A 26,267-nucleotide genomic window follows, 5' to 3' on the forward strand; every position below is an offset into this window, starting at 1 on the left:
ATCCTTGGACCGGAGTTTGGCGCGCCTCCTCAAGGGCGGAGAAACAAGTTGCCCTTACCTAACAAGCAACGCATCCACCATCGAAATAATCAAAGAGGATACAATTTTCCTGGACAATTTCATTGGCACGATAAGTTCAGGTAAAACCACTGCTAATCTTAACGGATCCTATATTCTACAGGTAGACAATGAGACGGTAGTGATCAACAACCAGACATATTCAAGCATTACAACCTCAGGAGTTCAGGTGCTCCCACCAATCCTAACTAGTGTCACGAACCACACCATGGCTTTAAACCTCGATCTGGTACATGGAATGGCAATAGAAAACTTGAAAATATTGAAACTCCTTAAGTCTGAGACGAATTGGTTCATGCTATCGGAGGGATCAGGACTACTACTACGTATGGTACTAATTTGGTTTATCTGGAGGAAACTCACAGCAAGGATCCACTTACCCGAAATAAAAATCGAGAACCGACTTAGTCCAAGGATCGAGAAACCCCCTTCGCCATCTAATCTGCGGGACGCAGATATTTAAAGGGGGAGGAGTTAACACGCTGCGGCACCCAACACATTCCATTCCCACACTCTACCTGTACGCGTGCCGCTGTATCAGCATAATTGCAGTCATACCATTTTGCAACCCAACACCCCAATTCAAGGCCAATGATATTTCGCCATATACACCTGTGGGAAACCAAGTTCATGATTAGTACCACGTACTAATGTTTACGCAATAAGACCCATAGCAACAGGGCCAGACAGTAGCGTCAGCAAATTATGTTTCACACGATTGTGAAATACTTGCACATCAACAAGAATCATACCAACAGGGCCAGACAGTAGCGTCAGCAAATTATGTTTCACACGATCAACAAGAATCATACCAACAGGGCCAGACAGTAGCGTCAGCAAATAATGTTTCACACGATTGTGAAATACTTGCACATGCCCTCAGTGCATGTCAACCGTGAGAAGCTAGGGCCTAAGCCAGCGTACCAAACACTGCGCACCCCAAGGCAGCAGAGCAACAATTCTATATAAGGAAGCAGCGCGCATCAAAGTGGCAGTTGCATCGTGGACTACTAACCCGCTTGTTCTATTTCAATAAATTACTGTAAATCTAACTTTTCTGTCTTTCATTTCAGGGCAAGTTGGCCCTTTAATTTTTTTATTGTTCAAGGACCTTCAGTCCTTTACTTATATATATATATATATATATATTATATATTAGGCCGGGTCGATTTGTGGGGACGCAAAAAAATCATATTCTAGGGATCAAAAAAAGAAACTTTGCCGAAGGAACCATACCTCTAAAACGAAAATAAATGTAAGGCGCGATAACCTCCGAAGAGATCTAAGGCCGAGCTTCTCTTCCAATTTGCGTCGTGCTCCTCTTGATTTTCCGTACAAATTGGCCGGACGGGACCTACATGTTTTTATGCCGACTCCGAACGGCATCTGCAAGGCAGATGAGTTTTCACTGAGACCTTTTCATGGCAGAAATACACCTGGAGCGCTTGCCAAACACTGCCGAGGGGCGACCCCGCTTAGAAAAATTTTCTTCTAATTGAAAAACCTTATTTCTAAAATTTTGATGTTGCTTTGCCCGGGGTGTGAACCCAGGGCATACGATGTGGTAGGTGGGGCACGCTACCATCACCGCCACCTTTCACTAATCGATTAAAGCTTATCAATCAGGGATGTACCTTAACGTTAGGCTAATCGTTTATCAAAAAATGTCCACCGTTTCCGTTGAAACACTTCGAAATATTATCGATAAAGAAATTATCAAGATAAATTGTATCTCGTTTTTAACCGAAACAAAAAGCTTTCGTTAACGTTAAAAACGTTAACAAAAACGTGATACTTTATGTTTGAATTGTGCTGGCAATGCTATAGCCATGGTGAAGCCGTAAGGTGGTAACAGCGAGCGGAAATACACACAAACTCCATGTAATTTGTTATTCGTTGGTGGTAATGTCAAAAATACTCTGAGAAATGTTCTTATTGTCAAAATTCATGAGAAAAGTTGCAATCAGCTTGGCTAATGCTTTCACCTTTAATGACTCCGCCATCAATCAGCTTTGCCAGCATAGTTTGAAATTAATAATCAACATAAACGATTTGACTTCGTTTTGATATGGCAGAAAACGAAACAAAATCATTTCGTTAATTTGACGTTCTTAACGTTAATAAACGAAACGAAATGACTTTGTTTCGTTTATTAACGTTAATTATCGTAACGAAATGATATCGGTTCGTTGGTTAAGCATGCCTGTTATCAATCTTCCAACTATTGCTAGTCGAAGGGAAATGATTGGTGTAATATTTATGACAAAACTTTTAAATGGATCAATTTCAAGCCCATTCCTTTTGAATGAAGTGAGCTTTTGTGTTTCCTCTCGGACTTCGAGACACATCAAACCTCTCCTGCTGAAACAATGTAGAACGAATATCGAACTATATTAACCTTTTCGGCGTTTATGCCAAGGTTATAACTCTCACTAAAGCATCAATTACCCACCGACGTGTGCCGTACGTACGGACGTTTGTCGTACGAAGCACGTTTGACCGAACCCTCAAGCCCGTAGAAATCAATGTGTGCGTCTGTGTACATGTACATAACACATTTGTGTGTGTAATGTTTACAGATAAGCACTGTTGCCATTGACCATTTTGCATGCATGCTTATGGAAACATCAACTTTTTCCAATTTAATTTTTGATGTTGTAAAAGGCTGGAATTAATATTAAATAAATATATTACATATTTATAATCTGCACTTTTACATTATTATTTCGAATTATTTTCACAATTTTCAAACTTTAATTAGGTGTTTTTGCATAAAACTGCAAACGGTCAAAAATTAGCGCACAAAAGTTTACTAGGCAACTCTGTCTAGTGAGAGAGCGATCAGCTGACACGTTCTTACGGAAAAAATCAAAATTGTTTTGATTTCTCCGTTCCGGGCTACGTACGTACGGGCGTTGCACGTCGGTGAGTTTTCGTTTACATTGCACACTCATAAGATAGGTCGTGTCAGCTGACACGTTTTTGGTACGTACGTTCGTGAGTACCTGCCGCATAAAACACATTTGATAGTTCGGACTCCCTTTTTTCTATAAAAAAGACTGTTCTCACCACTCTTAATAATTAATGTATAAAACGATTGCCTCTGTTCTCTTTAAGCATTACGCTTGGCTGATGATATCTCTTCTGTAGCTGAGCACTCTCAGATCTCGACGCTTGACAAACCGCTGCCCATCAAGGATTCGGCAAAAAAAAAGTTATTATATAGATATATATGTAAATCGATCGCGTGGGCCACTTGAGGGCAGCGGGCTGCCACAACGTCCATTAAAAAAAAAAAAGATGGTTGATGTCATGATTGTGAAGGACTACTGCCACAGTAGAGTTGTTGTAAATAAAGAACATTTTGCCATACTAAAAAATTTGAGTTATTTATTCGATAGTTCCTCGATTCGAACGTTAATAGAAGGTGCATATTAAACATGAATTTCCTAAACTTCGTTACAAAGTACACTAAAAGAAATGGTGCTAGTAAAATCAACAAATCGGTTCTGTTGTTCTTGACTTAACGGAGATTCGGTGAAATTGGTCGAGTTATGGTTAATTCGACCGAGTTCTTTGTCAAGCGAACAAATTAGTTTAGTCATTTCAACAAAAGAGAAATTGTCACCTGAAGTTAACAAAATTTTGTAAAATTGACAGATTCCTAATCAATCTAACTGATTTTTCTGTTAACACAACTGATCTTACAGGTCATTTCAACGACGATCAACTGTCAATACATGAGAAATTTCAAAGAGAATTTTACGCTCACTGCGCTCTCTACTTTGTACTTATGACGATGGTGCCACTTTAAAAAAAAAAACACCAAAATAAAAAAAAACCATCAAATCGAAAAAACACAAAATGGGAAAACAACAAAAAACTAGTTTTACAAAACTAAAAACCCTTTTTTGAATTTACTCTGCAAAAACTTATAAGATACCGACACCTATCTATCGGGTACAATTTCGCTACTTCTCGTCCAAGCGAAATGCAAAATTGCGCCCTCTTGTTGCAAAAGTTTTGCTTGAACGAACAGGATTTTTCCAAAGTTAGTAACATTTTGTTCAAGTTTTTATGAATTTTCACTCACGAGAACGAATCTAATAAAATAATAAAAAACATCCTTTTGTAATGTTGATGTTTCCGGCAGCATAAAAGTTTGAGTTGTTTTGGAATCGTTTCAAAATAAAGTGTTACGAGAATTAAACTTGCCGAATTACATGTAAAGTTACTCCAGTGGTGAATTACCTTCCCGCGATTTGATTCTTTACTTTTCTATAACTTACAAGTTCTCGTTTTAAAATGTTACGTCAAACATTTATACTACAAGTTTTGTTCGAGACAATCAAGTGTGCAACTACATGCGAGAGAAGAAATTGAGAATGAGCTGAGCTGCAACTGACTACTATTTTCATTTCTATATTCATATGTATGTATATGTAGCAAGCATGCGTATTTATTTATTCACATATTTACGTATTTATATGGCGGCCGCCGTGGCGTGATGGTAGCGTGCTCCGCCTACCACACCGAAGACCATGGGTTCACACCCCCAAAGCAACATCAAAATTTTAGAAACAAACTTCCAATTAGAAGAAAATTTTCTAAGCGGGGTCGCACCTCGGCAGTGTTCAGCAAGCACTCCGAGTGTATTTCTGCCATGAAAAGCTCTCAGTGAAAACTCATATGCCTTGCAGATGTCGTTCGGAGTCGGCGTAAAACAAGTAGGTCCCGACCCGCCAATTTGTAAGGAAAATTAAAAAGGAGCTCGACGCAAATTGGAAGAGAAGTTCGGCCTAAAATCTCTTCGGAGGTTATCGCGCCTTACATTTATTTACATATTTATAAGGCAACATAGGTATTTTCATACAAAGCTGTCGCAACAACTTTTTTTGTTCATTTGACTACTAAAATGGTCAATTACGAATCAACGATTTGTGCGCAGTTGATTCAACATCTTGTGGCGATGGATAAAGATTGACAGAAATTTGAATTGACCCGGGTTTTGGTTGATTTTACCAGTCTTTTTTTTCATCGTTATTCCCATGTTTATATCCAACATCACTTTCATTATTCTCCAACCTTATAGCTCACATTCTTCAATTCGTATCCAAACTTTGATTTATACTTATATGTTTTATTTTATTTTCATGAAGATGATGCACTGAAATCTTACATTTGAGGCGAATTAGAGAGTCATACTTTTTGCCATTTTTATTGAGAACGCTGCCATTCAAGTGGATCCACTGTTGAAAAACAATGCTTAAAGGGTTAAATGTTGTCAACCATATCTTATCTTCAACTACAGTATTATGCGACACCTCTTAATCGGGGCTAAAATATATACATATGTATGCAGTATTTTTGAAATAGATATAAACGCCTAAACGGGTGATACTGGAAAAACTATTTGTTTGATTTATAAGAACCACCTTAATATAAACATACGAATATTGTTCTGTGGAATAAAATAAATTACTTTTCACATTAAACTTACTTTATTACTTTCAATAATGACATGTGTGTGTCGATGTGTATGTAAATTAAATGTTTCTCAATGGAAATGACAGTTTTATTAAAGTGCAATTGATTCATTATAATTTCTCATAACATAACTTGCGTGCAATTTGACAAATTTGACGATTTTGTGTTAGAAGTTTCGTTGTATTACCCTTTAGATTCTTTAGGTTCTACTTAAATCTACAGCTTCCTACCTTACATGGAAACCCCAATAATTTGCCATGCTGTTTTCATGAATATATAAAAGTTGGGCAGAAAAATGAATGTGGCACTGAACTCTGTGTATCCAACCCATTATCTTTTTATTGAATCCGCCCATTATTAAGTTTTTGACCACTTTTTATATGGGAAGGCAGCACTGTACCACAGCGGCATTCGTGATTGATTATTGTGCTGCTTTGCAGAGAACATGTGTAAATATAATTTCGCATATCAGGCCTATAGTTTCAAAAATCAATTTCGAACACAAAATTGTAATATAAAGCTTTTTCTACCCAGTGCCTCAAAAATATAATTTAGTAGTTGCTTTATAAAAAAAATTGAAATTTCAAGAATTTTGCCTCACAATCTGAATTTTTTTATTAGGAATTTTAGATTTTTTTTTTTTGTGTGCGCAATACTGCTTCAAAAAAGATACCACGGGAAAAAAGAAATTAAATGATTGTCTTTTAATGCATCAAAAACAGGAAGCAGATAGAAATCCTCAAGCAGTCCTATTATTTTATTTCTTTTTTGGTTTATCAAAAAAATAACATAAATATTCAAAGTGAAGCAGTCAGTTGAACATTAACACATTATGTGCTTCCAGTGCAACTTGTCCCACCCGTTGCAATATATAAGATACGTTAGTCATAAAATTTATGGTACAGATTATTTTGAGAGGTTTTTGTAGTTTGTCTGAAATTGGAAAGGCGGGTGATCTTGTAGTAGCACCCGTAACTGTTAGAAAAGGGTAATTTTTGTGTAAATTACACACCTAAGTTGTGCTTATGTTTCATTAGCTTTGTATCAAATGAGTATTCGCCTTAAGTGATCAAATTTCCAAACATCCATACTGCCGTCCATTGCAAAAAGACGGTAAAGTGTAAAAAGTGAAATTAGAGATAGATGAAGTGCGAGTTTTACGTTTGTTTTAGCTAAATAACTACTTTTATTAGGTACACAACAACTATCAATGAATATGACTAGTTATATAACTTTATGGATAGCCTATGTGATTCTGGTGCATAATTCTTTTCGGAGCCCAAATTAGACGCCAACTACCCTCATGTCTTGAATATTTAAAAACAGTAAAATCAATTTTACTGCTTTTTTATTCTGTTTTGTTGATTTTCCGACAGGGTGGATAAATCATGTATATTGGAATGATTTTTCGTCATGCCTTGTCAAATTTGGTTTCGAGACAAACCGGTTTCGGCGTTGTGCCACCTTCAGTGTCATTTTTTGTTCTTATCAGTATGAGCTCATTAAACCCCATCACAAAAAAATTGCCGCCGCTCTATTATAACGGCAAGTCAATGTAATATGTGTGTACTCCAGTGATATCAAAACTTTTCTAAAAGCATTTATTACAAACACACGCAAATGCTTTGTACAAACCATTAAAAAGCAGCACAGCATTTTGGCTTTGCTCAGCGAGAGCTTTAATTGTTTACCGCCAACCAAAATTTTCATATTCAAATGCAATTAAGATTTTAAACGTTTTGGTGTTTTTATTATTAGTTTCTTTTTCAAAGAATTTTTATTTACTTGTTGGCATTTTTGAATTAGCCGATCGTTCATACCTCTACACGTGTTTACTGTTCGTTCTTTTGGTGATTGTTTTCTATTATCTTTTCATATCACATACTTAGCTCGTACTTTTCTCAACTAGACCAATTCGTTGACTCTTGCGGCTGTTTTGTTTACTCACACCAGGTGCAATTTTTTTGTATCTTTTGGTTTGTTATTCATTCTTAGCGCACATTGTTGGCATGTTTTATTTGGCGATGGTGACGGTGGCATCAGCCGATTGAATACTGAGCTCTACAGATACAGTGCGCGACAACATGATAGCATATCTGGGTTAGGTTATCTCTTATATAAGAATGAATGTTTGTTTGTACATATTTAAAATATGCCAAACTATTCGTCGGATTGTAAGAAACTTCGTTAACTCATGGCTTGCCACTCGAGGATGTTGATGGGCATAGAAAAATTATTTTAAAATAGGGTGGCGTGGCACCTCCAATACGATCAACCATTTTAATAGCTGAAAATATGTATCCAATTTTATTGATATGCAGAAGCATGGAGCATAACAACATAAGTCGAAGCGGCTCTGGGAGTGTTCGAGAGAAAAATTCTTCGAAAGATTTATAGACCTCTACGCGTTGGTGACGGCGAGTACCGAAGATTTAATGATGAGCTGTACGAGCTTTACGCAGACATCAACATAGTCCAGCGAATAAAAACGCAGCGGCTACTCTGACTAGGCCATGTTATGCGAATGAAACATGACGCTCTGCCTAAGAGAGTGTTTCTATCGGAACCCGTCTATGGAAGCAGATGAAGAGGGCGGCCCCTACTCCGCTGGAAGGACCACGTGGAAAACGATTTAAACTCCCTTGGTGTGACCTATGGGCGCCAGTTGGCAGAGCGAAGAAGCCTTGTTGGACGGCCATAACCGTTTAAACGATTAAGCGCCCTTTAAGTAAGTAAGTAATTTGATTGAAAGTTGATAGGGTGTTTAATATTTCTAGACTTTTTTATGAGGTAACGTTTTTCCCGGAAAGTTGATTAGAGACCGACCTTAGAGCTTATTGTGCTTGAGATTTTGTACGTGGCATCAGTTTTATTATGTTAGTGCTTGAAGAGGAAAAGAGATCGATGAAGCTGGCATGACAGAGAAAAGGAGATATAAAAACAAATAGCTGCTTTCTGTGGGGAAAGTCAAAGGCTTAGTGAGGAGTTTTTCCAGGATAGGTATAAACTAGCCGAGTTTCGAGGAAATGTACTATTTCTTACCTTGTGTTTTATATGTACGTAACTTTGGAAATAAAATTGTCATAACATACTTCATATTAACGTATGTGTGTGTATAGTATATGATATTTCGTTGTTGCTGACCATGTCTCTTATTAACTCCTAAAAACGTGAGTATTTCATTTATCTTCCAATCGATTTTTATCGCATAGTCGCCTACAACCAGTATGCCCTACATATGGAAATTTTTCATTTAGTTCCAGGGACTCCGTGGAATTGCCTGTGGAGATCTCAATAAGAAAAATATTTTCTAAAAAACAATTTTTCTGCTTCCTACATGTTTCCCCTATTCCAATGCCCAAAAGATGTCATTTAAGAACAAAAAAGCATAAAATTAGCTTTGTGAAAGTCACAAATGACACCGAAAACCTTCACAAATGAGTCATTTCCGCGCTCAAGGGCCTTATATTAGGCCTTTTATTTAGGCTCATACGATATATGGCAATAGGCTGATATCGGACGACCATCACAAAAAGGGAAATACATTATTTTCAGACTCCTAAACGAGCTCATAAAGAACGTAAGTGCTCCGACTTAGGACAATTTTCCGTTCAACTACCCCCGCAGGATAATCAATGACTAAAGGCTTGCAATTATGTTAAATCGCTTTCTGATTCAGTAATTTCTAATGACATAATTAATTTAAATATCGTTAGTTTCATTCAAAAAAGCCCTTTTTGGCTACAAATTTTAAATTTTTCAGAAGAAGCAAAAAAATGTATTTTAACATTCATTACAAGCAGATATGGGATTTTTCAAAGTAGTAGTTCCGTAGTTATAGGCTCTAACGATTTAAAATTTTTACTGGGTGTATTATTTATATTTACATATCTATTTATATCATACCAAAATCTTTGAAAAACCCAGTTTTGAAAAATCTGTTAATTAGGGCCTTTGTTAATTAAACTGACGATATGTACAAACAAGTCTCCTGATCTAAGAACACGAAACCAAATCGATCACGTGGTAATTGACGACAGACATAGTTCCAGTGTCCTGTATGTGCGCACTATATGAGGTTCAAATATCCACTCGGACCACTACCTTACGGCAGCCAATATACGCACGCACCTCTGTGCAGCAAAGAAAGTGCGTTCGGTGACACAAGGAAATTTTGCCGTTGAAAAGCTGCTCACATAACAGACAACTAATGATTACTCCAATAGGTTCTCACAACTGCTCACCGAGACCAATCTTCTACATGACGATGTGATCGAGCAGTGGAAGCATATTTCTCTTTCATTAAGTACTGCCGCTGCTGACACCATAGGTTTCCAGCGATTCCGCAAAAGCAACTGGTGCGATGAGGAATGTCGCGGTGCCTCGGAAAAGAAAGACGCTGCTTTGAGGGCCATGCTGCGTTCGGGCGCGGCAACGCGCGGATATTGGAGTGTTATCGTGAGGTGAGGAGGGAAGAGAGGCGCCTATATAGAAGGAAAAAACGTGAGGCAGAATGGCGTGAGTGCGAGGATCTTCAGATGCTGGCTGATAGGAATAACACCCGAAAATTCTACCAAATAATCCGGCGGATGAGGGAAGATTTCAAGACTGGGGCAGATTCCTGCAAGAACTTTGACGCGACCTGGTAACTGACGTAAAGAATGTGCTTAAGTTGTGAAGGGAACACTTCTCCTCATTGCTAGCTAGCGGGAGAGAAGACGAACCCGATACCCCAATCGCCCATGATGGAAAACACGTTCCGGCAACCGAGTATGACGAAGTGAGAAGGCCAAAAAATCACAAGACGCCTGGTGATGACGGAGTAGAAGAACATGTATTAATTCCTATGCAAAATATAGTCAAAAGAGCACATGTCTCCAGATTGGAACTGAAGTCTAATCTGCCCAGTCTACAAGAAAGACGATCCCGCAAACCTCGCCAACTACCGCGGAATCAGCCAGCTTAATATCGCATATAAGGTTCAATCTAGCGTACTGTTCGAAAGACTGAAGCTCATAGTCAACAAACTGATTGGAGTTTATCAGTGCGGCTTCAGTCCTGGCAAGTCTTCACTATGCGCAGATCCTGAAGAAGACTCACTATAAGCGGATCGGCACTCACCATCTTTTCGTCGATTCCAAAGTTGCCTTTGACAGCGTCAAAAGACGCTGCTATGCCCGATTTTAAGTTCCATGCAAATTCAATGGGACTCTGCCAAATGACGTTGAGCATTACCACCAGCTCCGTTAGGATTGGAAAGGACCCCTGCGAGCCATTTGAAACTAAACGACGCTTCAGACAAGACGACTGCCTTTCGTGCGATTTCTTTGGACAAGATAACTCTAGCAGCAGAACTAAACCGTGATGGTGCAAACTATCATAAAAGCGTACAATTACTGCCGTACACTGGTGTATACTGACGATATTGATAATATTGGCCTTAACAAACGCGCTGTGAATTCTGCCTTCTCTGGATTAGATAAAGAAGCAACAAATGTGAGTCTTTGGGGCAAGACGAAGTACTTGCTGTCCAAGAATGAATCGGCGCATTCACGCCTTTTTTTCGAATTTATAAAATATGCTACTTATCTACGCCACTTTCCTAGCTGGCCTCTAAGGTGGTTTTCTGAGGGTGGCACGCTAACTGCACGTGATAAATTACGGCAATTTTCCCAATAGGAAATTTTTTTCCACGTAAAAGTTGTCTTGCCAACTTCAGAGAGGTGCGGTTATTCATTTTACGAAGCAAGACTATGTAAATGTGTTTTAGTGGATATAAGTGCTTGATATTCTTTGTTTGTGTACACACTAATACTAATTTTTTGGTTAGTCCACTAATAACCTTAAAACATGAACAATTGCAGCTCACTGGTCGACACCACAGTTTGGAAGCAGCGAAAGAGGCAGATCTCCACTGAGTTTGGTGATGCAGGAGGACTAAGACTTCACCTTCCTTGGTGCTCCCAATAAGCGTCAGTTATCAGGGATAGCTGGCGTGACTTGTTACGAAACGGTCAAAAACGCCAAAAAAAGTTCCACTACGCATACCCAAAAAAATAAATTTCGAGCCTGCGAAATTTAAGTTCTTTACATTTTTCGACTTTGATTTTTAAGGGTTTTTTCATGACCTACTAAAAAGTTTCATATATATACCCTGTCCGACCCAAAAATGTCCTAAAAATGTTGGCGATAACAGTTTAAAAAAAAAAAAAAAAAAATATATATTTTTTTTTTGGGTCGGACAGGGTATACATATGACCATTTTTTAGTAGGTCATGAAAAAATCTTTAAAAATCAAAGTCAAAAAAAGTAAAAAAATGAAATTTCGCAGGCTCGAAAATTATTTTTTTTGGGTATGCGTAGTGGAACTTCTTTTCCTGAGCCCAAATCCTATCGAAAAATCGATGGCGCGATATCGGTCAACTTTCGTCAATACAAATCGACCCACGTTAATGTACATTTAATCATTTTATTCACAGCAACAGCATTACTATTACTACTAACCCCAACTAGTTTTCAAGTAACAGCTTGTGCTATTCAACACCAACTTTTTATGGTGATGCAATGACGCTGAGGCAGGTTTGTCGCACCACTCATGTATTTCTTCCAGTCATACTGTCTTCCCATTAATAACTCAGCCAGATGTCGGCGAAATGCACTGAAGCAGAGAAAAAAGGCACAGCTTTTAATTAGGCTATGCGTTGTATACAACAGCTGGAAAATTGTACTTGAAGCCGACTGCGGCGGACAATGGAGCAATATACATAAATCTGAGTACTCTTGCGAACAAGGTGATAACTTGTTGGCTATGTATGACTCATACATAAATACATTTACACTCTTCGCCATTAAAATAGGAAAGGATAAGGAAGCTACGGCCAATCGAGATATAAAATTGTCGTAATTATTTTAAATGTTTTGATATACGTTTTTATACTGTTTTGAATCCCATTAGGTTATAGTTAAAGTTTTTGCAACTTGAGCCAATTTTAAGGGTTTTTATACTCAGTTGAGCAGAGCTCACAGAGTATATTAACTTTGATTGGATAACGGTTGGTTGTACAGGTATAAAGGAATCGAGATAGATATAGACTTCCATATATCAAAATCACCAGTATCGAAAAAAAATTTGATTGAGCCATGTGCGTCCGTCCGTCCGTCCATCCGTCTGTCCGTCCGCCCGTCTGTCCGTCCGCCCGTCTGTCCGTTAACACGATAACTTGAGTAAATTTTGAGGTATCTTGATGAAATTTGGTATGTAGGTTCCTGGGCACTCATCTCAGATCGCTATTTAAAATGAACGATATCTGACTATAACCACGCCCACTTTTTCGATATCGAAAATTTCGAAAAACCGAAAAAGTGCGATAATTCATTACCAAAGATGGATAAAGCGATGAAACTTGGTAGGTGAGTTGAACTTATGACGCAGAATAGAAAATTAGTAAAATTTTGGACAGTGGGCGTGGCACCGCCCACTTTCAAAAGAAGGTAATTTAAAAGTTTTACAAGCTGTAATTTGGCAGTCGTTGAAGATATCATGATGAAATGTGGCAGGAACGTTACTCCTATTACTATGTGTATGCTTAATAAAATTTAGCAAAATCGGAGAACGACCACGCCCACTTAAAAAAATTTTTTTGTTTAAAGTAAAATGTTAACAAAAAATTTAATATCTTTACAGTATATAAGTAAATTATGTCAACATTCGACTCCAGTAATGATATGGTGCAATAAAATACAAAAATAAAAGAACATTTCAAAATGGGGGTCTCTCCGCCCTTTTTCATTTCATTTGTCTAGGATACTTTTAATGGCATAAGTCGAACCAAAATTTACCAATCCTTGTGAAATTTGGTAGGGGCTTAGATTCTTGGACGATAACTGTTTTCTGTGAAAAAGTTCAAAATCGGTTGAAGCCATGCCCAGTTTTTATATACAGTCGACCGTATGTCCTTCCGCTCGGCCGTTACCACGATAACTTGAGCAAAAATCGATATATCTTTACTAAACTCAGTTCACGTACTTATCTGAACTCACTTTGTATTGGTGTAAAAAATGGCCGAAATCCGACTATGACCACGCCCACTTTTTCGATATCGAAAATTACGAAAAATGAAAAAAAATGCCATAATTCTATACCAAATACGAAAAAGGGGATGAAACATGCTAATTGGATTGGTTTACTGACGCAAAATATAACTTTAGAAAAAAACTTTTCAAAATGGGACACCTACCATATTAAGTAGAAGAAAATGAAAAAGTTCTGCAAGGCGAAAATAAAAGCCCTGGAAATCTTGGCAGAAATACTGTTCGTGGTATTACATATATAAATAAATTAGCGGTACCCGACAGATGATGTTCTGGGTCACCCTGGTCCACATTTTGGTCAATATCTCGAAAACGCCTTCACATATACAACTAAGGACCACCCCCTTTTAAAATATTCATTAACACCTTTCATTTGATACCCATATCGTACAAACAAATTCTAGAGTCACCCCTGGTCCACATTTATGGCGATATCTCGAAAAGGCGTCCCCCCATAGAACTATGGCCTACTCCCTCTTAAAATACTCACTAATACCTTCCATTTGATACACATGTCATACAAACACATTCCAGGGTTACCCTAGGTTCATTTTCCTACATGGTGATTTTCCCTTATTTTTCTCCATAGCTCTCAGCTGAGTATGTAATGTTCGGTTACACCCGAACTTAGCCTTCCTTACTTGTTTTTTACTAAGAATGATCTTCCAAAGCTGGAATATATCTAAAACCAGAAAATCAACACCTTCAAAAAGGAAATAAAACATACTGTAAGCTTAGATAAATGCTGAAACTTTATTTCATATTTGACTATACTCCATGATTAATCATAATTTTGATGAGCTGACTCGGAAGTAGTGGGCTCAGCAGGGGTTGTTAGCAAGGCCCATTAGTGATTATAATGAGATTTGTCCATTCTTTGAGAGTTTTAAGTTGAAAACAAACAAAATTTTATTTTGTCCCTAATTTGTTTGCCATAGTCATAAAAAAGTAAATTCGTGCTTCTCATATGCTCGAAACAATAGCTGCTAAAAGCGCTCTGGTTACTAAGGTTATCTTGACGCTGTGCTCACTCAAATGGCTTGCTATGGCTGGAATGACTTAAATACTCCTAATTATTAGTTTATTAAAATCAATTCGTATTCGGTTGATTTTTTTTTGTATTGTAGGCGTTATATTTATTTACTACATAAATTTAAAAAAAAAATGCATACACATTTCGACCTATCCTAATAGAAAGGTCGTAACTTAAAAGTTTTGGTAAAAAAGAGGTATCTCAGACATTCTGTTAATAAAGGTGGCCGCCGTGGTGTGGTGGTAGCGTTCTCCGCCTATGACACTGAAGATCCTGGATTCACGCCCCGGGCAAAGCAACGTCAAAATTTTAGAAAGAAGTTTTTTCAATTAGAAGAAAGTTTTTCTAAGCGGGGTCGCCCTTCGGTAGTGATTTGGCAAGCACTCCGAGTGTATTTCTGCCTTGAAAAGCTCCTTTGCCTTGCAGATTCCGTTCCAAGTCGGCATAAAACATATAGGCCCAGTCCTGGCAATTTGTAGGAAAAATTTTAAAAGGAGCACGACATAAATTGGAATAGAAGCTCGGCCTAAAATTTATTTTTATTAAATTAGATTTATATTTATTTTTTATTTGAAATAAAAATTTGTTTAGTAGAAGAAATATGAACTAAATTTAGTTAAATTTTCACAGTTCGTTAACGACTTAAAAAGCTAAAGAATACTTTAGAAGATACGTGAATCTATATCCTGGTTTACCAAATTTATATATTTTGCGAATTGTAAATAGGAAACAAATTAAGTTAAGCTCATATTTATACAACATTTGTGAATACACTGTTGATGGTCATAGTTCCAAGATATTTTTAGAGTTGGTTTACAGCTGAAAGCTTTCCTTTTTTTTACCTCAAATTATGGAGAAATTACGAACTACTGACAATTTTGCAAAGTACGATGGGAAACTTTCTCCTTGACATTGGTATTGAGGATCTATTGGCCTCTATCGAGGCTGCGGATGTCTTCGTCAGTGCAATTTGAAGTATGCACCTTATACTCATCGATGCGTTTTCAAAAGCGAATATCGACAAACTGCAAACCCGTATATCTGGCGGGATTTAAATTTTAAAGGAGAGTATTGAAACTTTCTCCCTTCTTTCTTCAAAATATTTTTCCATTACAAATCAAAGTAATCTTTTTTCTAAATATGTTAGCACATAGACTCAATGAGTCCATTGTGTTAGAAAATTTTGTTTATATGGGCTTAAAAATGCTTCGTTATTTTCCAAAATTGATATTCAATTTAACGATATGCTGTTTTGCAAAAACATCGACGATATATACGTGTGAGTGTAAGTGAAGAAATAAGTTCAAAATCCAAGAAACTTGATGGCAACATCCATTTTTTTTTTGATTTTCTGTTGCTTTCAAAACCTTTCGAAAATGTTAACAATTTTTTCGACGTCTGACTAAAAAGGTTATTCGAAAAGGAAACTGTACCACCCTGTACCACTTAAAAGAAGTGCACGTGTTAAAAAATACATATACATACTCTTATTATGAAATTTAGGGTTTAAATAAAATATAATTTTTAGTTTCATCCATAGAATGCTTCTTTTTATACTCAGCGTGCTTTGCACACAGAGTATATTAACCTTGATTGGATAACGGTTGGTTGTACAGGTATAAAGGAATGGAGATAGATATAGACTTCCGTATATCAAAATCACCAGTATCGAAAAAAAATTTGGTTGAGCCATGTGCGTCCGTCCGTCCGTCCTTTAGCACGATAACTTGAGTAAATATTGAGATATCTTCACCAAATTTGATACACTAACTTATCGGGACCCAGAATAGATTGGTATTGAAAATGAGCGAAATCGAATGATAACCACGCCCACTTTTTATATAAAAGATTTTTAAAAGGGTCGTGGACGAATAAAATAAGCTATATCTTTGCAAAAAAGAGCTTTATTCAATGGTATTTAATTTCCCAAGTGGATTTATAACAATAAACAGGAAAAACTTCAAATTTAACACAATGGGCGTGGCACAGCCCCTTTTATGACCAAGCAGTTTTCTGTTACGGGAGCCATAACTCGAAGAAAAATTCACATATCGTAATGAAATTGTGTACACATGTTTTCCTTATAGCAGACAATTTTTCTAGTAAAAATGGACGGGATCGGTTAAAGACCACGGCGAATTAGATATAAAACAAGTTTAAAAGGGTCGTAGACTAGAATAATAAGCTATAACTTAGAAAAAAATATTTTTGAATCAATGATATTTCACTTATCAAGTTTTATTGTTAGAGGAAATGGGGAGACATTTTTTTTAAACGGGAGGTGCCACGTGTTATGTAGAAAAGTAATTTATCTGAAATGAAATATTCATCTGAAGCTCACGTTGAGTATATAATGTTCGCTTACACCCGAACTTAGACACCTTAACTTGTTTTCTTTAGTTTTAACTTTTTTTATATGCATGTCTATATATTCCATCCATATCAATATGCCCATCTTTGTGCTCTCGTTCAATTTATTGTTGTTGTATAGTAATCAAATGAATATATAAATAAATATTTACGTTTGAAACGCTTTCACAGCTTTTGATTTCAAGTTTATGCGGCGTGCATCTTTGAAAGTCCTATTGCCGAAACTTCCATCTACAGAAAGCTTGAGCAACAGTCCGGCCCCATCATCGCCAGGTGATTACCTTTTCCAAATTTTCTAAATAAATAGCTTTCTCTATTCATATTGTAACGAATGTTAGCAGCACTGAGCGATGTTATCGTCTCTAAGCCGATGCTAACCAGTGACGTGAATGCACATCAATAATTCAATCATTATGTATCTACATAAACGAATAAATAATTGCGTCTAAACATATGTACGTATACGAACATCTGAGCGGCAATGCACAAATACATGCATATATCTTATCTGAGTTGTCACAAGAGAGAGCAATAATTTGTGCACGTAGTTGTGGCTGGCGATTTTGTAGCCGAAACAACTAGTAACTTCTGGAAATCGAAGAGCCTAGAAGTATGCAGCGTAAACTATAAAAGCAGTGCAGGCGAGTAAGAAGTAATTCAGTTTGATTTGAATTGTCAAGCAGTTACGAGTAAGACGATATCTAGCGAGCAATAGCACTATTATTTTGAAAGTCAGTTTCCTTTAAGCTATCAGTTTGGTTATTAAGCTATTCGTTGCACAGTTTGAGTGTTATTGTGAAGTACTTGAATAAAGGCCATTTTTCCATTTTCAATATTGGAGTTATTTATTCAACAGTTTAGCGATACGATCCTAGCAAAAGGGCAAATAAGAGGATTTGCAGGAAAATCGTTACAATTGGTGTCAGAAGAGGAATTGTTGAATAAATTCCGAAGATTGGGAATACAACTTGGACATGGCAAAGTTCAGTGAATTGAAGATCCAGCAACTGAAAAAGGAGTTGGAGAACCGTGGATTAAATACAACCGGCAATAAGATCGAACTTCAAGCACGGCTTCGAGAGGTAATGGAGTCGCAAGGAATTGATGTGGACGAGTATGCCTTTTATCCTGATGGGGACGAGACAACAACAAAAATTGAAGAGAAAAATGAAACATCGCAGACAGTTACTAGCACAGACTTGAACATGATATTGGCTGCAATAGCTGCTCAAACATCGACAGTATCATCGATGTCGTCACATATATCATCCCAACTAGAAGCACAAGAAACACGTATGTCAGAAATGTCGACACAGATTACATCGAAGATTGAAGCACAAGAAACGCGTATGGTAGAAATGTCGACACAGATTACATCAAAGATGGAGACACAACTGAAAGAACAAGAGGCACGCATAACAGTACAACTCGAAGCGCAAGAGGCGCGTATATCATCAAAACTCGAAGCACGTATGGACGAGAAAATAACGCAGTTTGAGGAAAAAATCGAAGCCGAGGTGGATGCTTTGAGAGGTCGTATACAAGAGTTGCAATTAAACCGCCCAGCTGTTTCAGCAAGCAATCCAAAGGTAAAAACACCATCCTTTGACGGTTCTGTTCCTTTCCAGGTCTTTAAGCTACAGTTTGAGAAGACCGCAGCAGTGAACAACTGGAATGTGGAAGATAAAGTTGCCGCACTCTTCGTAGCATTGAAAGGACCAGCTGCCGAAATCTTACAGACTATTCCAGAGTACGAACGGAACAGTTATGACGCATTGATGGCTGCTGTAGAACGGCGATACGGAAGCGAACACAGGAAACAGATATTTCAAATAGAATTGCAAAACCGCTACCAAAAAGCTAACGAGACTTTGCAGGAGTTTGCTTCGGACATTGAAAGATTGGCTCATCTTGCAAATGCGGATGCACCCGTGGAATACACCGAAAGGGTAAAAATCCAGAGTTTTATAAATGGCATACGAGATGTGGAAACGAAGCGGGCTACATATGCGAATCCCAAACTAACATTTGCTGAAACGGTATCGCATGCTCTGATACAGGAAACAGCGTCGCTTCTGTGTAAGCCAGTTTTCAAAGCACGCCGTGTGGAAGTAGAAAGGCCAGAGTGGGTAGGAACAATTTTGGAAGCACTGAAGGGATCTCAACAGAAGAATGCCGGAGTTATTAAATGTTTCAAGTGCGGCAACCCAGGTCACATTGCACGTCATTGCGATCTTGGTCCTAATAGTTCCAACAATGTGAGTGGCCATAAACGCAAAGCTGGAGGAGATGAGCAAGAGCGAGTAAGAGGTAGAGAGCTAGATCTAGCAATTAAATGCCCTGTGATATCTGTGTCGCAAATTGGTAGAAAATCGAGCAGTCTTACCGTCAGAGGAAATGTGGATGGCAAAGAACGAGTACTGACTGTAGATACGGGCGCATCTCATTCCTTGATCCGATCTGACTTGGTCAACAGGAGAGTAAAACCGTTACCTGGAGCAAGGTTGCGTACGGTCACAGGCGAGTATAACCAAGTCCAGGGAGAAGTGATATGTGAAGTACTGATTGGGAAGGTCATGGTTTTACACAAATTCCTTGTGGCGGAGATCGTTGATGAATTCATATTGGGAGTGGACTTCTTGGTTGACCATGACATCAAGATCGATATGCAGAAAAGGGTGATGCTTTATAAGAACCAGGATGTGCCAATTAACTTCAGTTTGGAAAAAGGTTTCAGCAGTAATCGAGTACTGGTCGAGAAAAGTCGACAAAGGCCACGAAAGTCAAAGGTAAAGGTTGATGAAACGAATGGGCCAAACAAAGCGAAATCAAAAGTACCTGCGACAAAAACACCGGCATTGACAAACCCTAATGGACGCACTAAAACGACTGCAAGAATTTTGCAGGAAGCATGCAAGGGTGGTTTCAAGCCATCGCGCACTTCTGTTGGGAAACGGCGGAACGATACTGTCAAGCCAATCCGTCAAGCGCAAGCTCTGCGAAGTAGTTCATTGGTCAAACAACAGAGTGTGAGGAAACGACTAAGGATAATGAGTAGTAAGATCAAACGCAGGTACAATGAGAACAATAATTCGGAAGGGTTCTTGGAGGGAGATTTGGTACTGTTAAACAACCCTCTCCGGCGGAAAGGTGTTCCAGCCAAAATTCGGTGCATTTGGGAAGGCCCGTACAAGGTTGTGAAGAAGATCAGTAATTCCATCTACCGCATACAAACCATTGGGAAACCACGAAATAGAAAGGTGGTTCATTTGGAGATGCTAGCGGCGTTCAGATCGAGAGATTTGTCTGATCGGGACGATCAGACTTAGGTGGAGGGCAGTGTAACGAATGTTAGCAGCACTGAGCGATGTTATCGTCTCTAAGCCGATGCTAACCAGTGACGTGAATGCACATCAATAATTCAATCATTATGTATCTACATAAACGAATAAATAATTGCGTCTAAACATATGTACGTATACGAACATCTGAGCGGCAATGCACAAATACATGCATATATCTTATCTGAGTTGTCACAAGAGAGAGCAATAATTTGTGCACGTAGTTGTGGCTGGCGATTTTGTAGCCGAAACAACTAGTAACTTCTGGAAATCGAAGAGCCTAGAAGTATGCAGCGTAAACTATAAAAGCAGTGCAGGCGAGTAAGAAGTAATTCAGTTTGATTTGAATTTTCAAGCAGTTACGAGTAAGACGATATCTAGCGAGCAATAGCACTATTATTTTGAAAGTCAGTTTCCTTTAAGCTATCAGTTTGGTTATTAAGCTATTCGTTGCACAGTTTGAGTGTATTGTGAAGTACTTGAATAAAGGCCATTTTTCCATTTTCAATATTGGAGTTATTTATTCAACAGTTTAGCGATACGATCCTAGCAAAAGGGCAAATAAGAGGATTTGCAGGAAAATCGTTACAATATGTTTTATGTATATGTTACAATAATGTATGTAGATTTATATGTACATGCATAAATACATAAATACATATATGTAGATGTACACAAAATGATAGTTTCCAATTGGCCATAACAATGGTGGAATCACCAGGTGAAGTAAATAAAAAAGACAGAAGATGTACGCTATCTGAAACGGTAGTGATGTATTTTCAACAGTCAGAAGAGGGTAAAATTTTTACCCGCTTTGAAAAAAGGAAAGGAGTAGAAAAATAAATACCTTGCTACGATAGCCATTACAGAAAATGTTTTTTTCAGCATAGCAGTGCTACCTAACGCCAATGCAGAAGGGATACACAGAACCATTGCGAGTTTACATTACTTTTGGCATCGAATAAAAAAACTTAAACAGGGATGAGCGGTAAAATTCAATGATTGCGTCTAAAGAAAACTGACCGGAACTTCAACTGCAGTTGAAACTTTCATCGAAAAATCGGACATAAAAGGGAGAGGTGTTATCCATTATTTAGTTGAACTGTATTAACTTTGCGCACTTAAATGGTCTTCGGGTTTGATGAGAAGTTTTACAGTCCCACTTGGAAGTGATCATAATACTTTTAAGTGTGTTTCCATCTCTAAAAATGCACTGATATTGCCATCTTGCCCTGTTGATTTGTCGTTGAGTGTCGGAACTAAAACACGGCATATGTTTATACAAACTTGACCAGAAGATCCCCCAAAAACTCCTGACAGTTGAATTCAAGATGTACTATTAATCTTACCAAGTTATTAATTACTAACATATGTCAGGGGATATACTAGCCCCGCGGCAGGCGGCCTAGAACCAGAAGATGCTGATCCGATCGAGCCGGATTCATATATTCTGTATTACAATCCATAACTGTAACAATCCTCTTATCTCACTTACTTAATTGGCGTTTAACCGTTTTAACGGTTATGGCCGTCCAACAAGGCGCGCCAGTCGCTTCTTCTCTCTGTCAACCGGCGCCAATTGGTCCTCTATCTTAGTGGTCTGATTTTTAGGGCAAAGCAACAACAGTGAGTTAAAATTTGTTGTAACTGTATTTAGAATTCCAGTGTTTTAGCGAAGTTTTAACATAAATAAGGTGTAATATGACAGTTTTGGTGTTCTTGTTGTAGGAAAGACAAAAACATTCCTCGAAAGTCGTCAGTAGCGCTGAACATACTAAAACACTTAGTTGGATATGACATAAATACACATTGTTTGTTCCAACATTTAATTTTTTTGGAAGCAATTAAATATACGCATATATACGTAATATTTCAGCACGGCATTACTTATGGAAGCCAACACCAAAGATACCCAAATGAAGAATGATATTCACCTACTAGTTTATGTGAAAAGAAACACTAAAAGTGGATTGTTTTACTCGTGAAAAATGCAAAAAACAACATTTTTCCGGGACAACATTGGTGAAAAATTATTCGACTATCTGAAAATCAGAACAAAGAAGAATTTAGTGCGAGACAATTGACGGCTTACTTCACCTGGTTATTCCACCATGGCCATAACAAACGTTACTCGTACGCACATAACACTCGGTAGTAAAAAATTTTATATTTACAAAAAACAAGTTCTGTAGTTTATATTAAATGCTTTTTTTTGTAAAGTGGTGTGCAATAGTGTCAATAGAATTAACGTCAATTGGCATTAACAGTCATTAAAAAGAGAACTAACGTCAATGAAATTAATGGGCCCCCAGCGGGTTAGGTGGTCAGAATATACCCGCGGTAGGTATGCCTGTCGTAAGAGGCGACTAAAATAACAGATTCAAGGAGCTGTGTAGCGCAACCCTTCAGGTTGCCAGCGCAATATATAGCTTCTCCAAACCCAATTGTCAAGCTCACCTATCCGCGGCGAATCCTGTTTCACTAACAGACGAGGCACTGGCGACCCCAAGCTCCTCATGGAGGGAGGGTTGGCCTGAAGGTTTAATGTGGCCACATAAATCGTTCCCGAGATGGTCGGCCTAGCACCTTAATGGTGCTGTATTACCGGAGCGTACCGGATCTGTATCCGGCAAAGGACCATCACACCGATAACACTCCCCAAAGCCTTCGGGGAGTAACCTTATCGCTACAACAACAACATCAATGGGCAACTCAAAAGAGAATTGATGTCATAATCATGCTGGATTTAACTGAGTTTCTTATTACGATTAGAGCTGTACATATCCGGATATCGAGCATTTTGAGTAATTTGGTACTCGTTCTTTGTTCAACAACTCAATTGTTTGCTCGAGCTTTTGAACAATTCGTGCTGCCAAACACATATCAACAACAAAAGCAGTATCTACACTTTTTATGGAAAACCAAAAGAAATTACAAAATGTTTCTAATTCAAAAAAGAACGTATCTAGACAAATACTGCTTTTCACTACTTTCCTTCGGTATCAACAATAAAAACCAAGGCGTGAGTACTAAGCACTAGTTCGATGTGTAAACATACAGGTGTCTGGAAACGTATTTTTAAACGGTTTTATTTAGCTTGACTTGGCAGGCTGGCTGGCTGGCACGAATTTTGTAATTGAAATTTAAGTAACTTGCCGATAAGCTACAAGCTTGAAACTTTGAATATAGTTCAGAACCCGATACAATGCAATAATAAGAAAAAAATCGCCGCTAGGTGGCGCAAGGATCGAGATAATCAAAGAAATCGTATTTGTGGGCCGATTTGGCTCATATTTGGAACAAATATAACATACATGAATAGAAAGCGGGCTATGATGTCCGATTTGGCTCGTATTTGGAACAAATACAACATGCAGTCCGGTAGAAGTGATATCAAAATATTTTGGAGTTCGAGGAGGGACAAGCATACGTGGCGCAAAGTCGGGTAAAGTCTTTGGAAGGATTATGTATTGAGGGCTTAGATTGTAACAAATTGTCAGGAAAGAATTCGTGTAATAATGAGTCACTAAATGAAGTAAATAGAATGAGAAATAATAGGCAATTGAACAAAGACTAAAAACTTGAAAATAAAATAATTTTAAGTTAAACGGTTTTATTGAAAACAATACTTACATGAAGTAATAATAATACTAAAAGTTAGAAAATAATTAGGTGGGTCCTAGGTACTAGTCATCACACTTCTCATCAATCTAGTGCGTTGATCAGACAATTAAATAAAAGCGCTGGGCGCGTAGCTGTGTGCTTCGTTGCGTACAGACGTGTTTCAATTCGCTCGCAGAACTCTTTTTATTTTCTTCTTATTTTGCTATGTCTAAGTGCATAATTTGTGACAATAAACTCTTGGAGGATACCGGTATCTCCTGTAATATTTGTTGCCAACAAGTGCATTTAAAATGTGCAAAATTAAACTCGAACTGTGTAAACTTTTAAAATCAAATGCAAACATTTTGTATAGTTGTGACGTTTGTGTTAACAAAACTCTACCTATCTGCATATCCAAATTTGACGAACTCTTTTCATCTTTGAGAGAAATCAAAAAAAGCTACTGAGCATCAAACCTCTGCTGATGGGTTATCGCTTATTTTGTCTACTCCTATTCGTAATCAACAAAGTATTGATACTGCACCTGCTACCTCGCTGAATAACAAAAACTCAATATCTAATGAAAATGTGAATAATGTAAGTGATGGGTTCAACAACAACAAACCAACGTACGCTAGGAGAAGAGAAGTGAATAACCGAAAGCAAAATAAGTCAGGTGTTGTATTTGTATCGAACAACAACAATGATCTTAATGTTGCTGTTCGCAAATCTTGGCTTCATTTATCTTCTTTCGCATCTTCTGTTACTAAGGATGATATTATTAAATACGTCTCTCAGAAAACTGACATTAGTGTGGAGGAGCTAATGTGTTTCAAACTTCTTAGAAAAGGTGAACACGAAAATACTGAGCGAAAGTTTTTCAATTTTAAACTAGGCGTACCAACAGATTATGTCGCTATGGTCCTTAATGAGTCACTATGGCCTAAACATGTCAGGATCAAGCCTTTTTTCCAGGGCTGGGAGCAGACAAAACCTAGTTGGTGGAGATTTTACTAATTTATAGCGTCCTACGTCCTCTATCGCTTCTTCTGGTCTTAAGATCTACTTTCAAAATATTTCCGGTTTAAGAACTAAATCCCACATTGTTAACTCATTCAGCGCCCAAATGGACTTTGATATTATTGTCATAGTCGAGACGTGGTTAAACTCTAATTTTTTCGATGGTGAATTCTTCGATTTAAACGCCTACGATGTCTTCCGTAAAGACCGAGATCCTGCCAAGACTGACTCTCGCAGGGGTGGAGGCGTTCTTATCGCTGTGAAACGCAAGTACCGTGCCTGCTTAATAACTCTATTAAATGACGTATCTTTAATTGACCAGCTATGTGTCTGTCTAAAAGGCTCTTCCAGATCCGGATCGCTCTATATCGTAGCTTCATACATTCCTCCTAGTAGTGAATTTTATAAAATGCATGCTGACAATATCACATCGCTTGTCGAAAACAATGTATTAGATGATAACTTATGTATTTTAGGTGATTTTGAGTAACGTCCGCTGGACTGATAGTGCTTGTAACTCTTGTCTCATGCCATCTAATGTAACAGCCTCTCACGAGAATTATCTTATAGATTGTATTTTAAGTGTTAATTTGAAACAAATCAATTTATTTTTTAACGAGCTAGGCAAAATCTTAGATCTCATATTTGTGATTGATAATATTAACTACGTTATTTCTGAGTGCATGTCGCCCATGAGCCAATGTGATAAACATCATAAGGCCATAACTCTAAGCGTTGAGTCTTATGAATACCTTCCGACTTTTCTAAATACTAATGATAAAATCATTTACAAATATGATACCTGTGCTTTTGTGAATCTGAATAGTTTATTATTGGATGTCAACTGGACTGCTACAATAGCAAATTCAAGTATCGATGAGTGCTTTTCCAACTTCAAAGCATTTATGCATGAGTTCTGTATGAATAATATATCCATTAAAAAGAAGCGACCACATATTATTCCATGGTACACAAAAGAATTAATAAAGCTTAAAAACCTAAGAAACAAATTTCACAAACGTTTCTGCTCTCTAATAATTTATATTTTTATTATAAATATAAAAACTTTGCTGCCGAGTTCAATCGCCTAGATAAATATATGTACAATAAATTCATTCGCGGCGCCGATTGGAGTATTAAAAGTAATCCGAAATATTTTTGGACGTTTATCAAATCAAAAAGATCACGTTTTTTTATTCCAAAGTCAGTGTTTCTTGATGATCAGTTCGCTGATGGGCCCAATG

The 26,267-nt window shown here is 37.7% G+C and overlaps 1 protein-coding gene across 3 annotated transcripts in view; it reads left to right on the forward strand.

The window, feature by feature from the left end:
• Window positions 1–26,267, forward strand: part of Orp8 (Oxysterol-binding protein-related protein 8) — a 179,645-nt gene that overhangs the window by 39,725 nt on the left and 113,653 nt on the right. For 2 of the 3 annotated variants that reach the window (XM_067760496.1, XM_067760495.1), the window contains one exon: window positions 17,231–17,332. The exons of the other annotated variant lie outside the window; for it this stretch is intronic. In XM_067760496.1, the coding sequence (XP_067616597.1) occupies window positions 17,231–17,332 (102 nt within the window). The remainder of the gene's footprint in view (window positions 1–17,230; window positions 17,333–26,267) is intronic. 3 annotated transcript variants of the gene reach the window in all.

The sequence above is a fragment of the Eurosta solidaginis genome, chromosome 1 (assembly GCF_040869045.1).
Source record: "Eurosta solidaginis isolate ZX-2024a chromosome 1, ASM4086904v1, whole genome shotgun sequence".
NCBI lineage: Eukaryota > Metazoa > Arthropoda > Insecta > Diptera > Tephritidae > Eurosta > Eurosta solidaginis.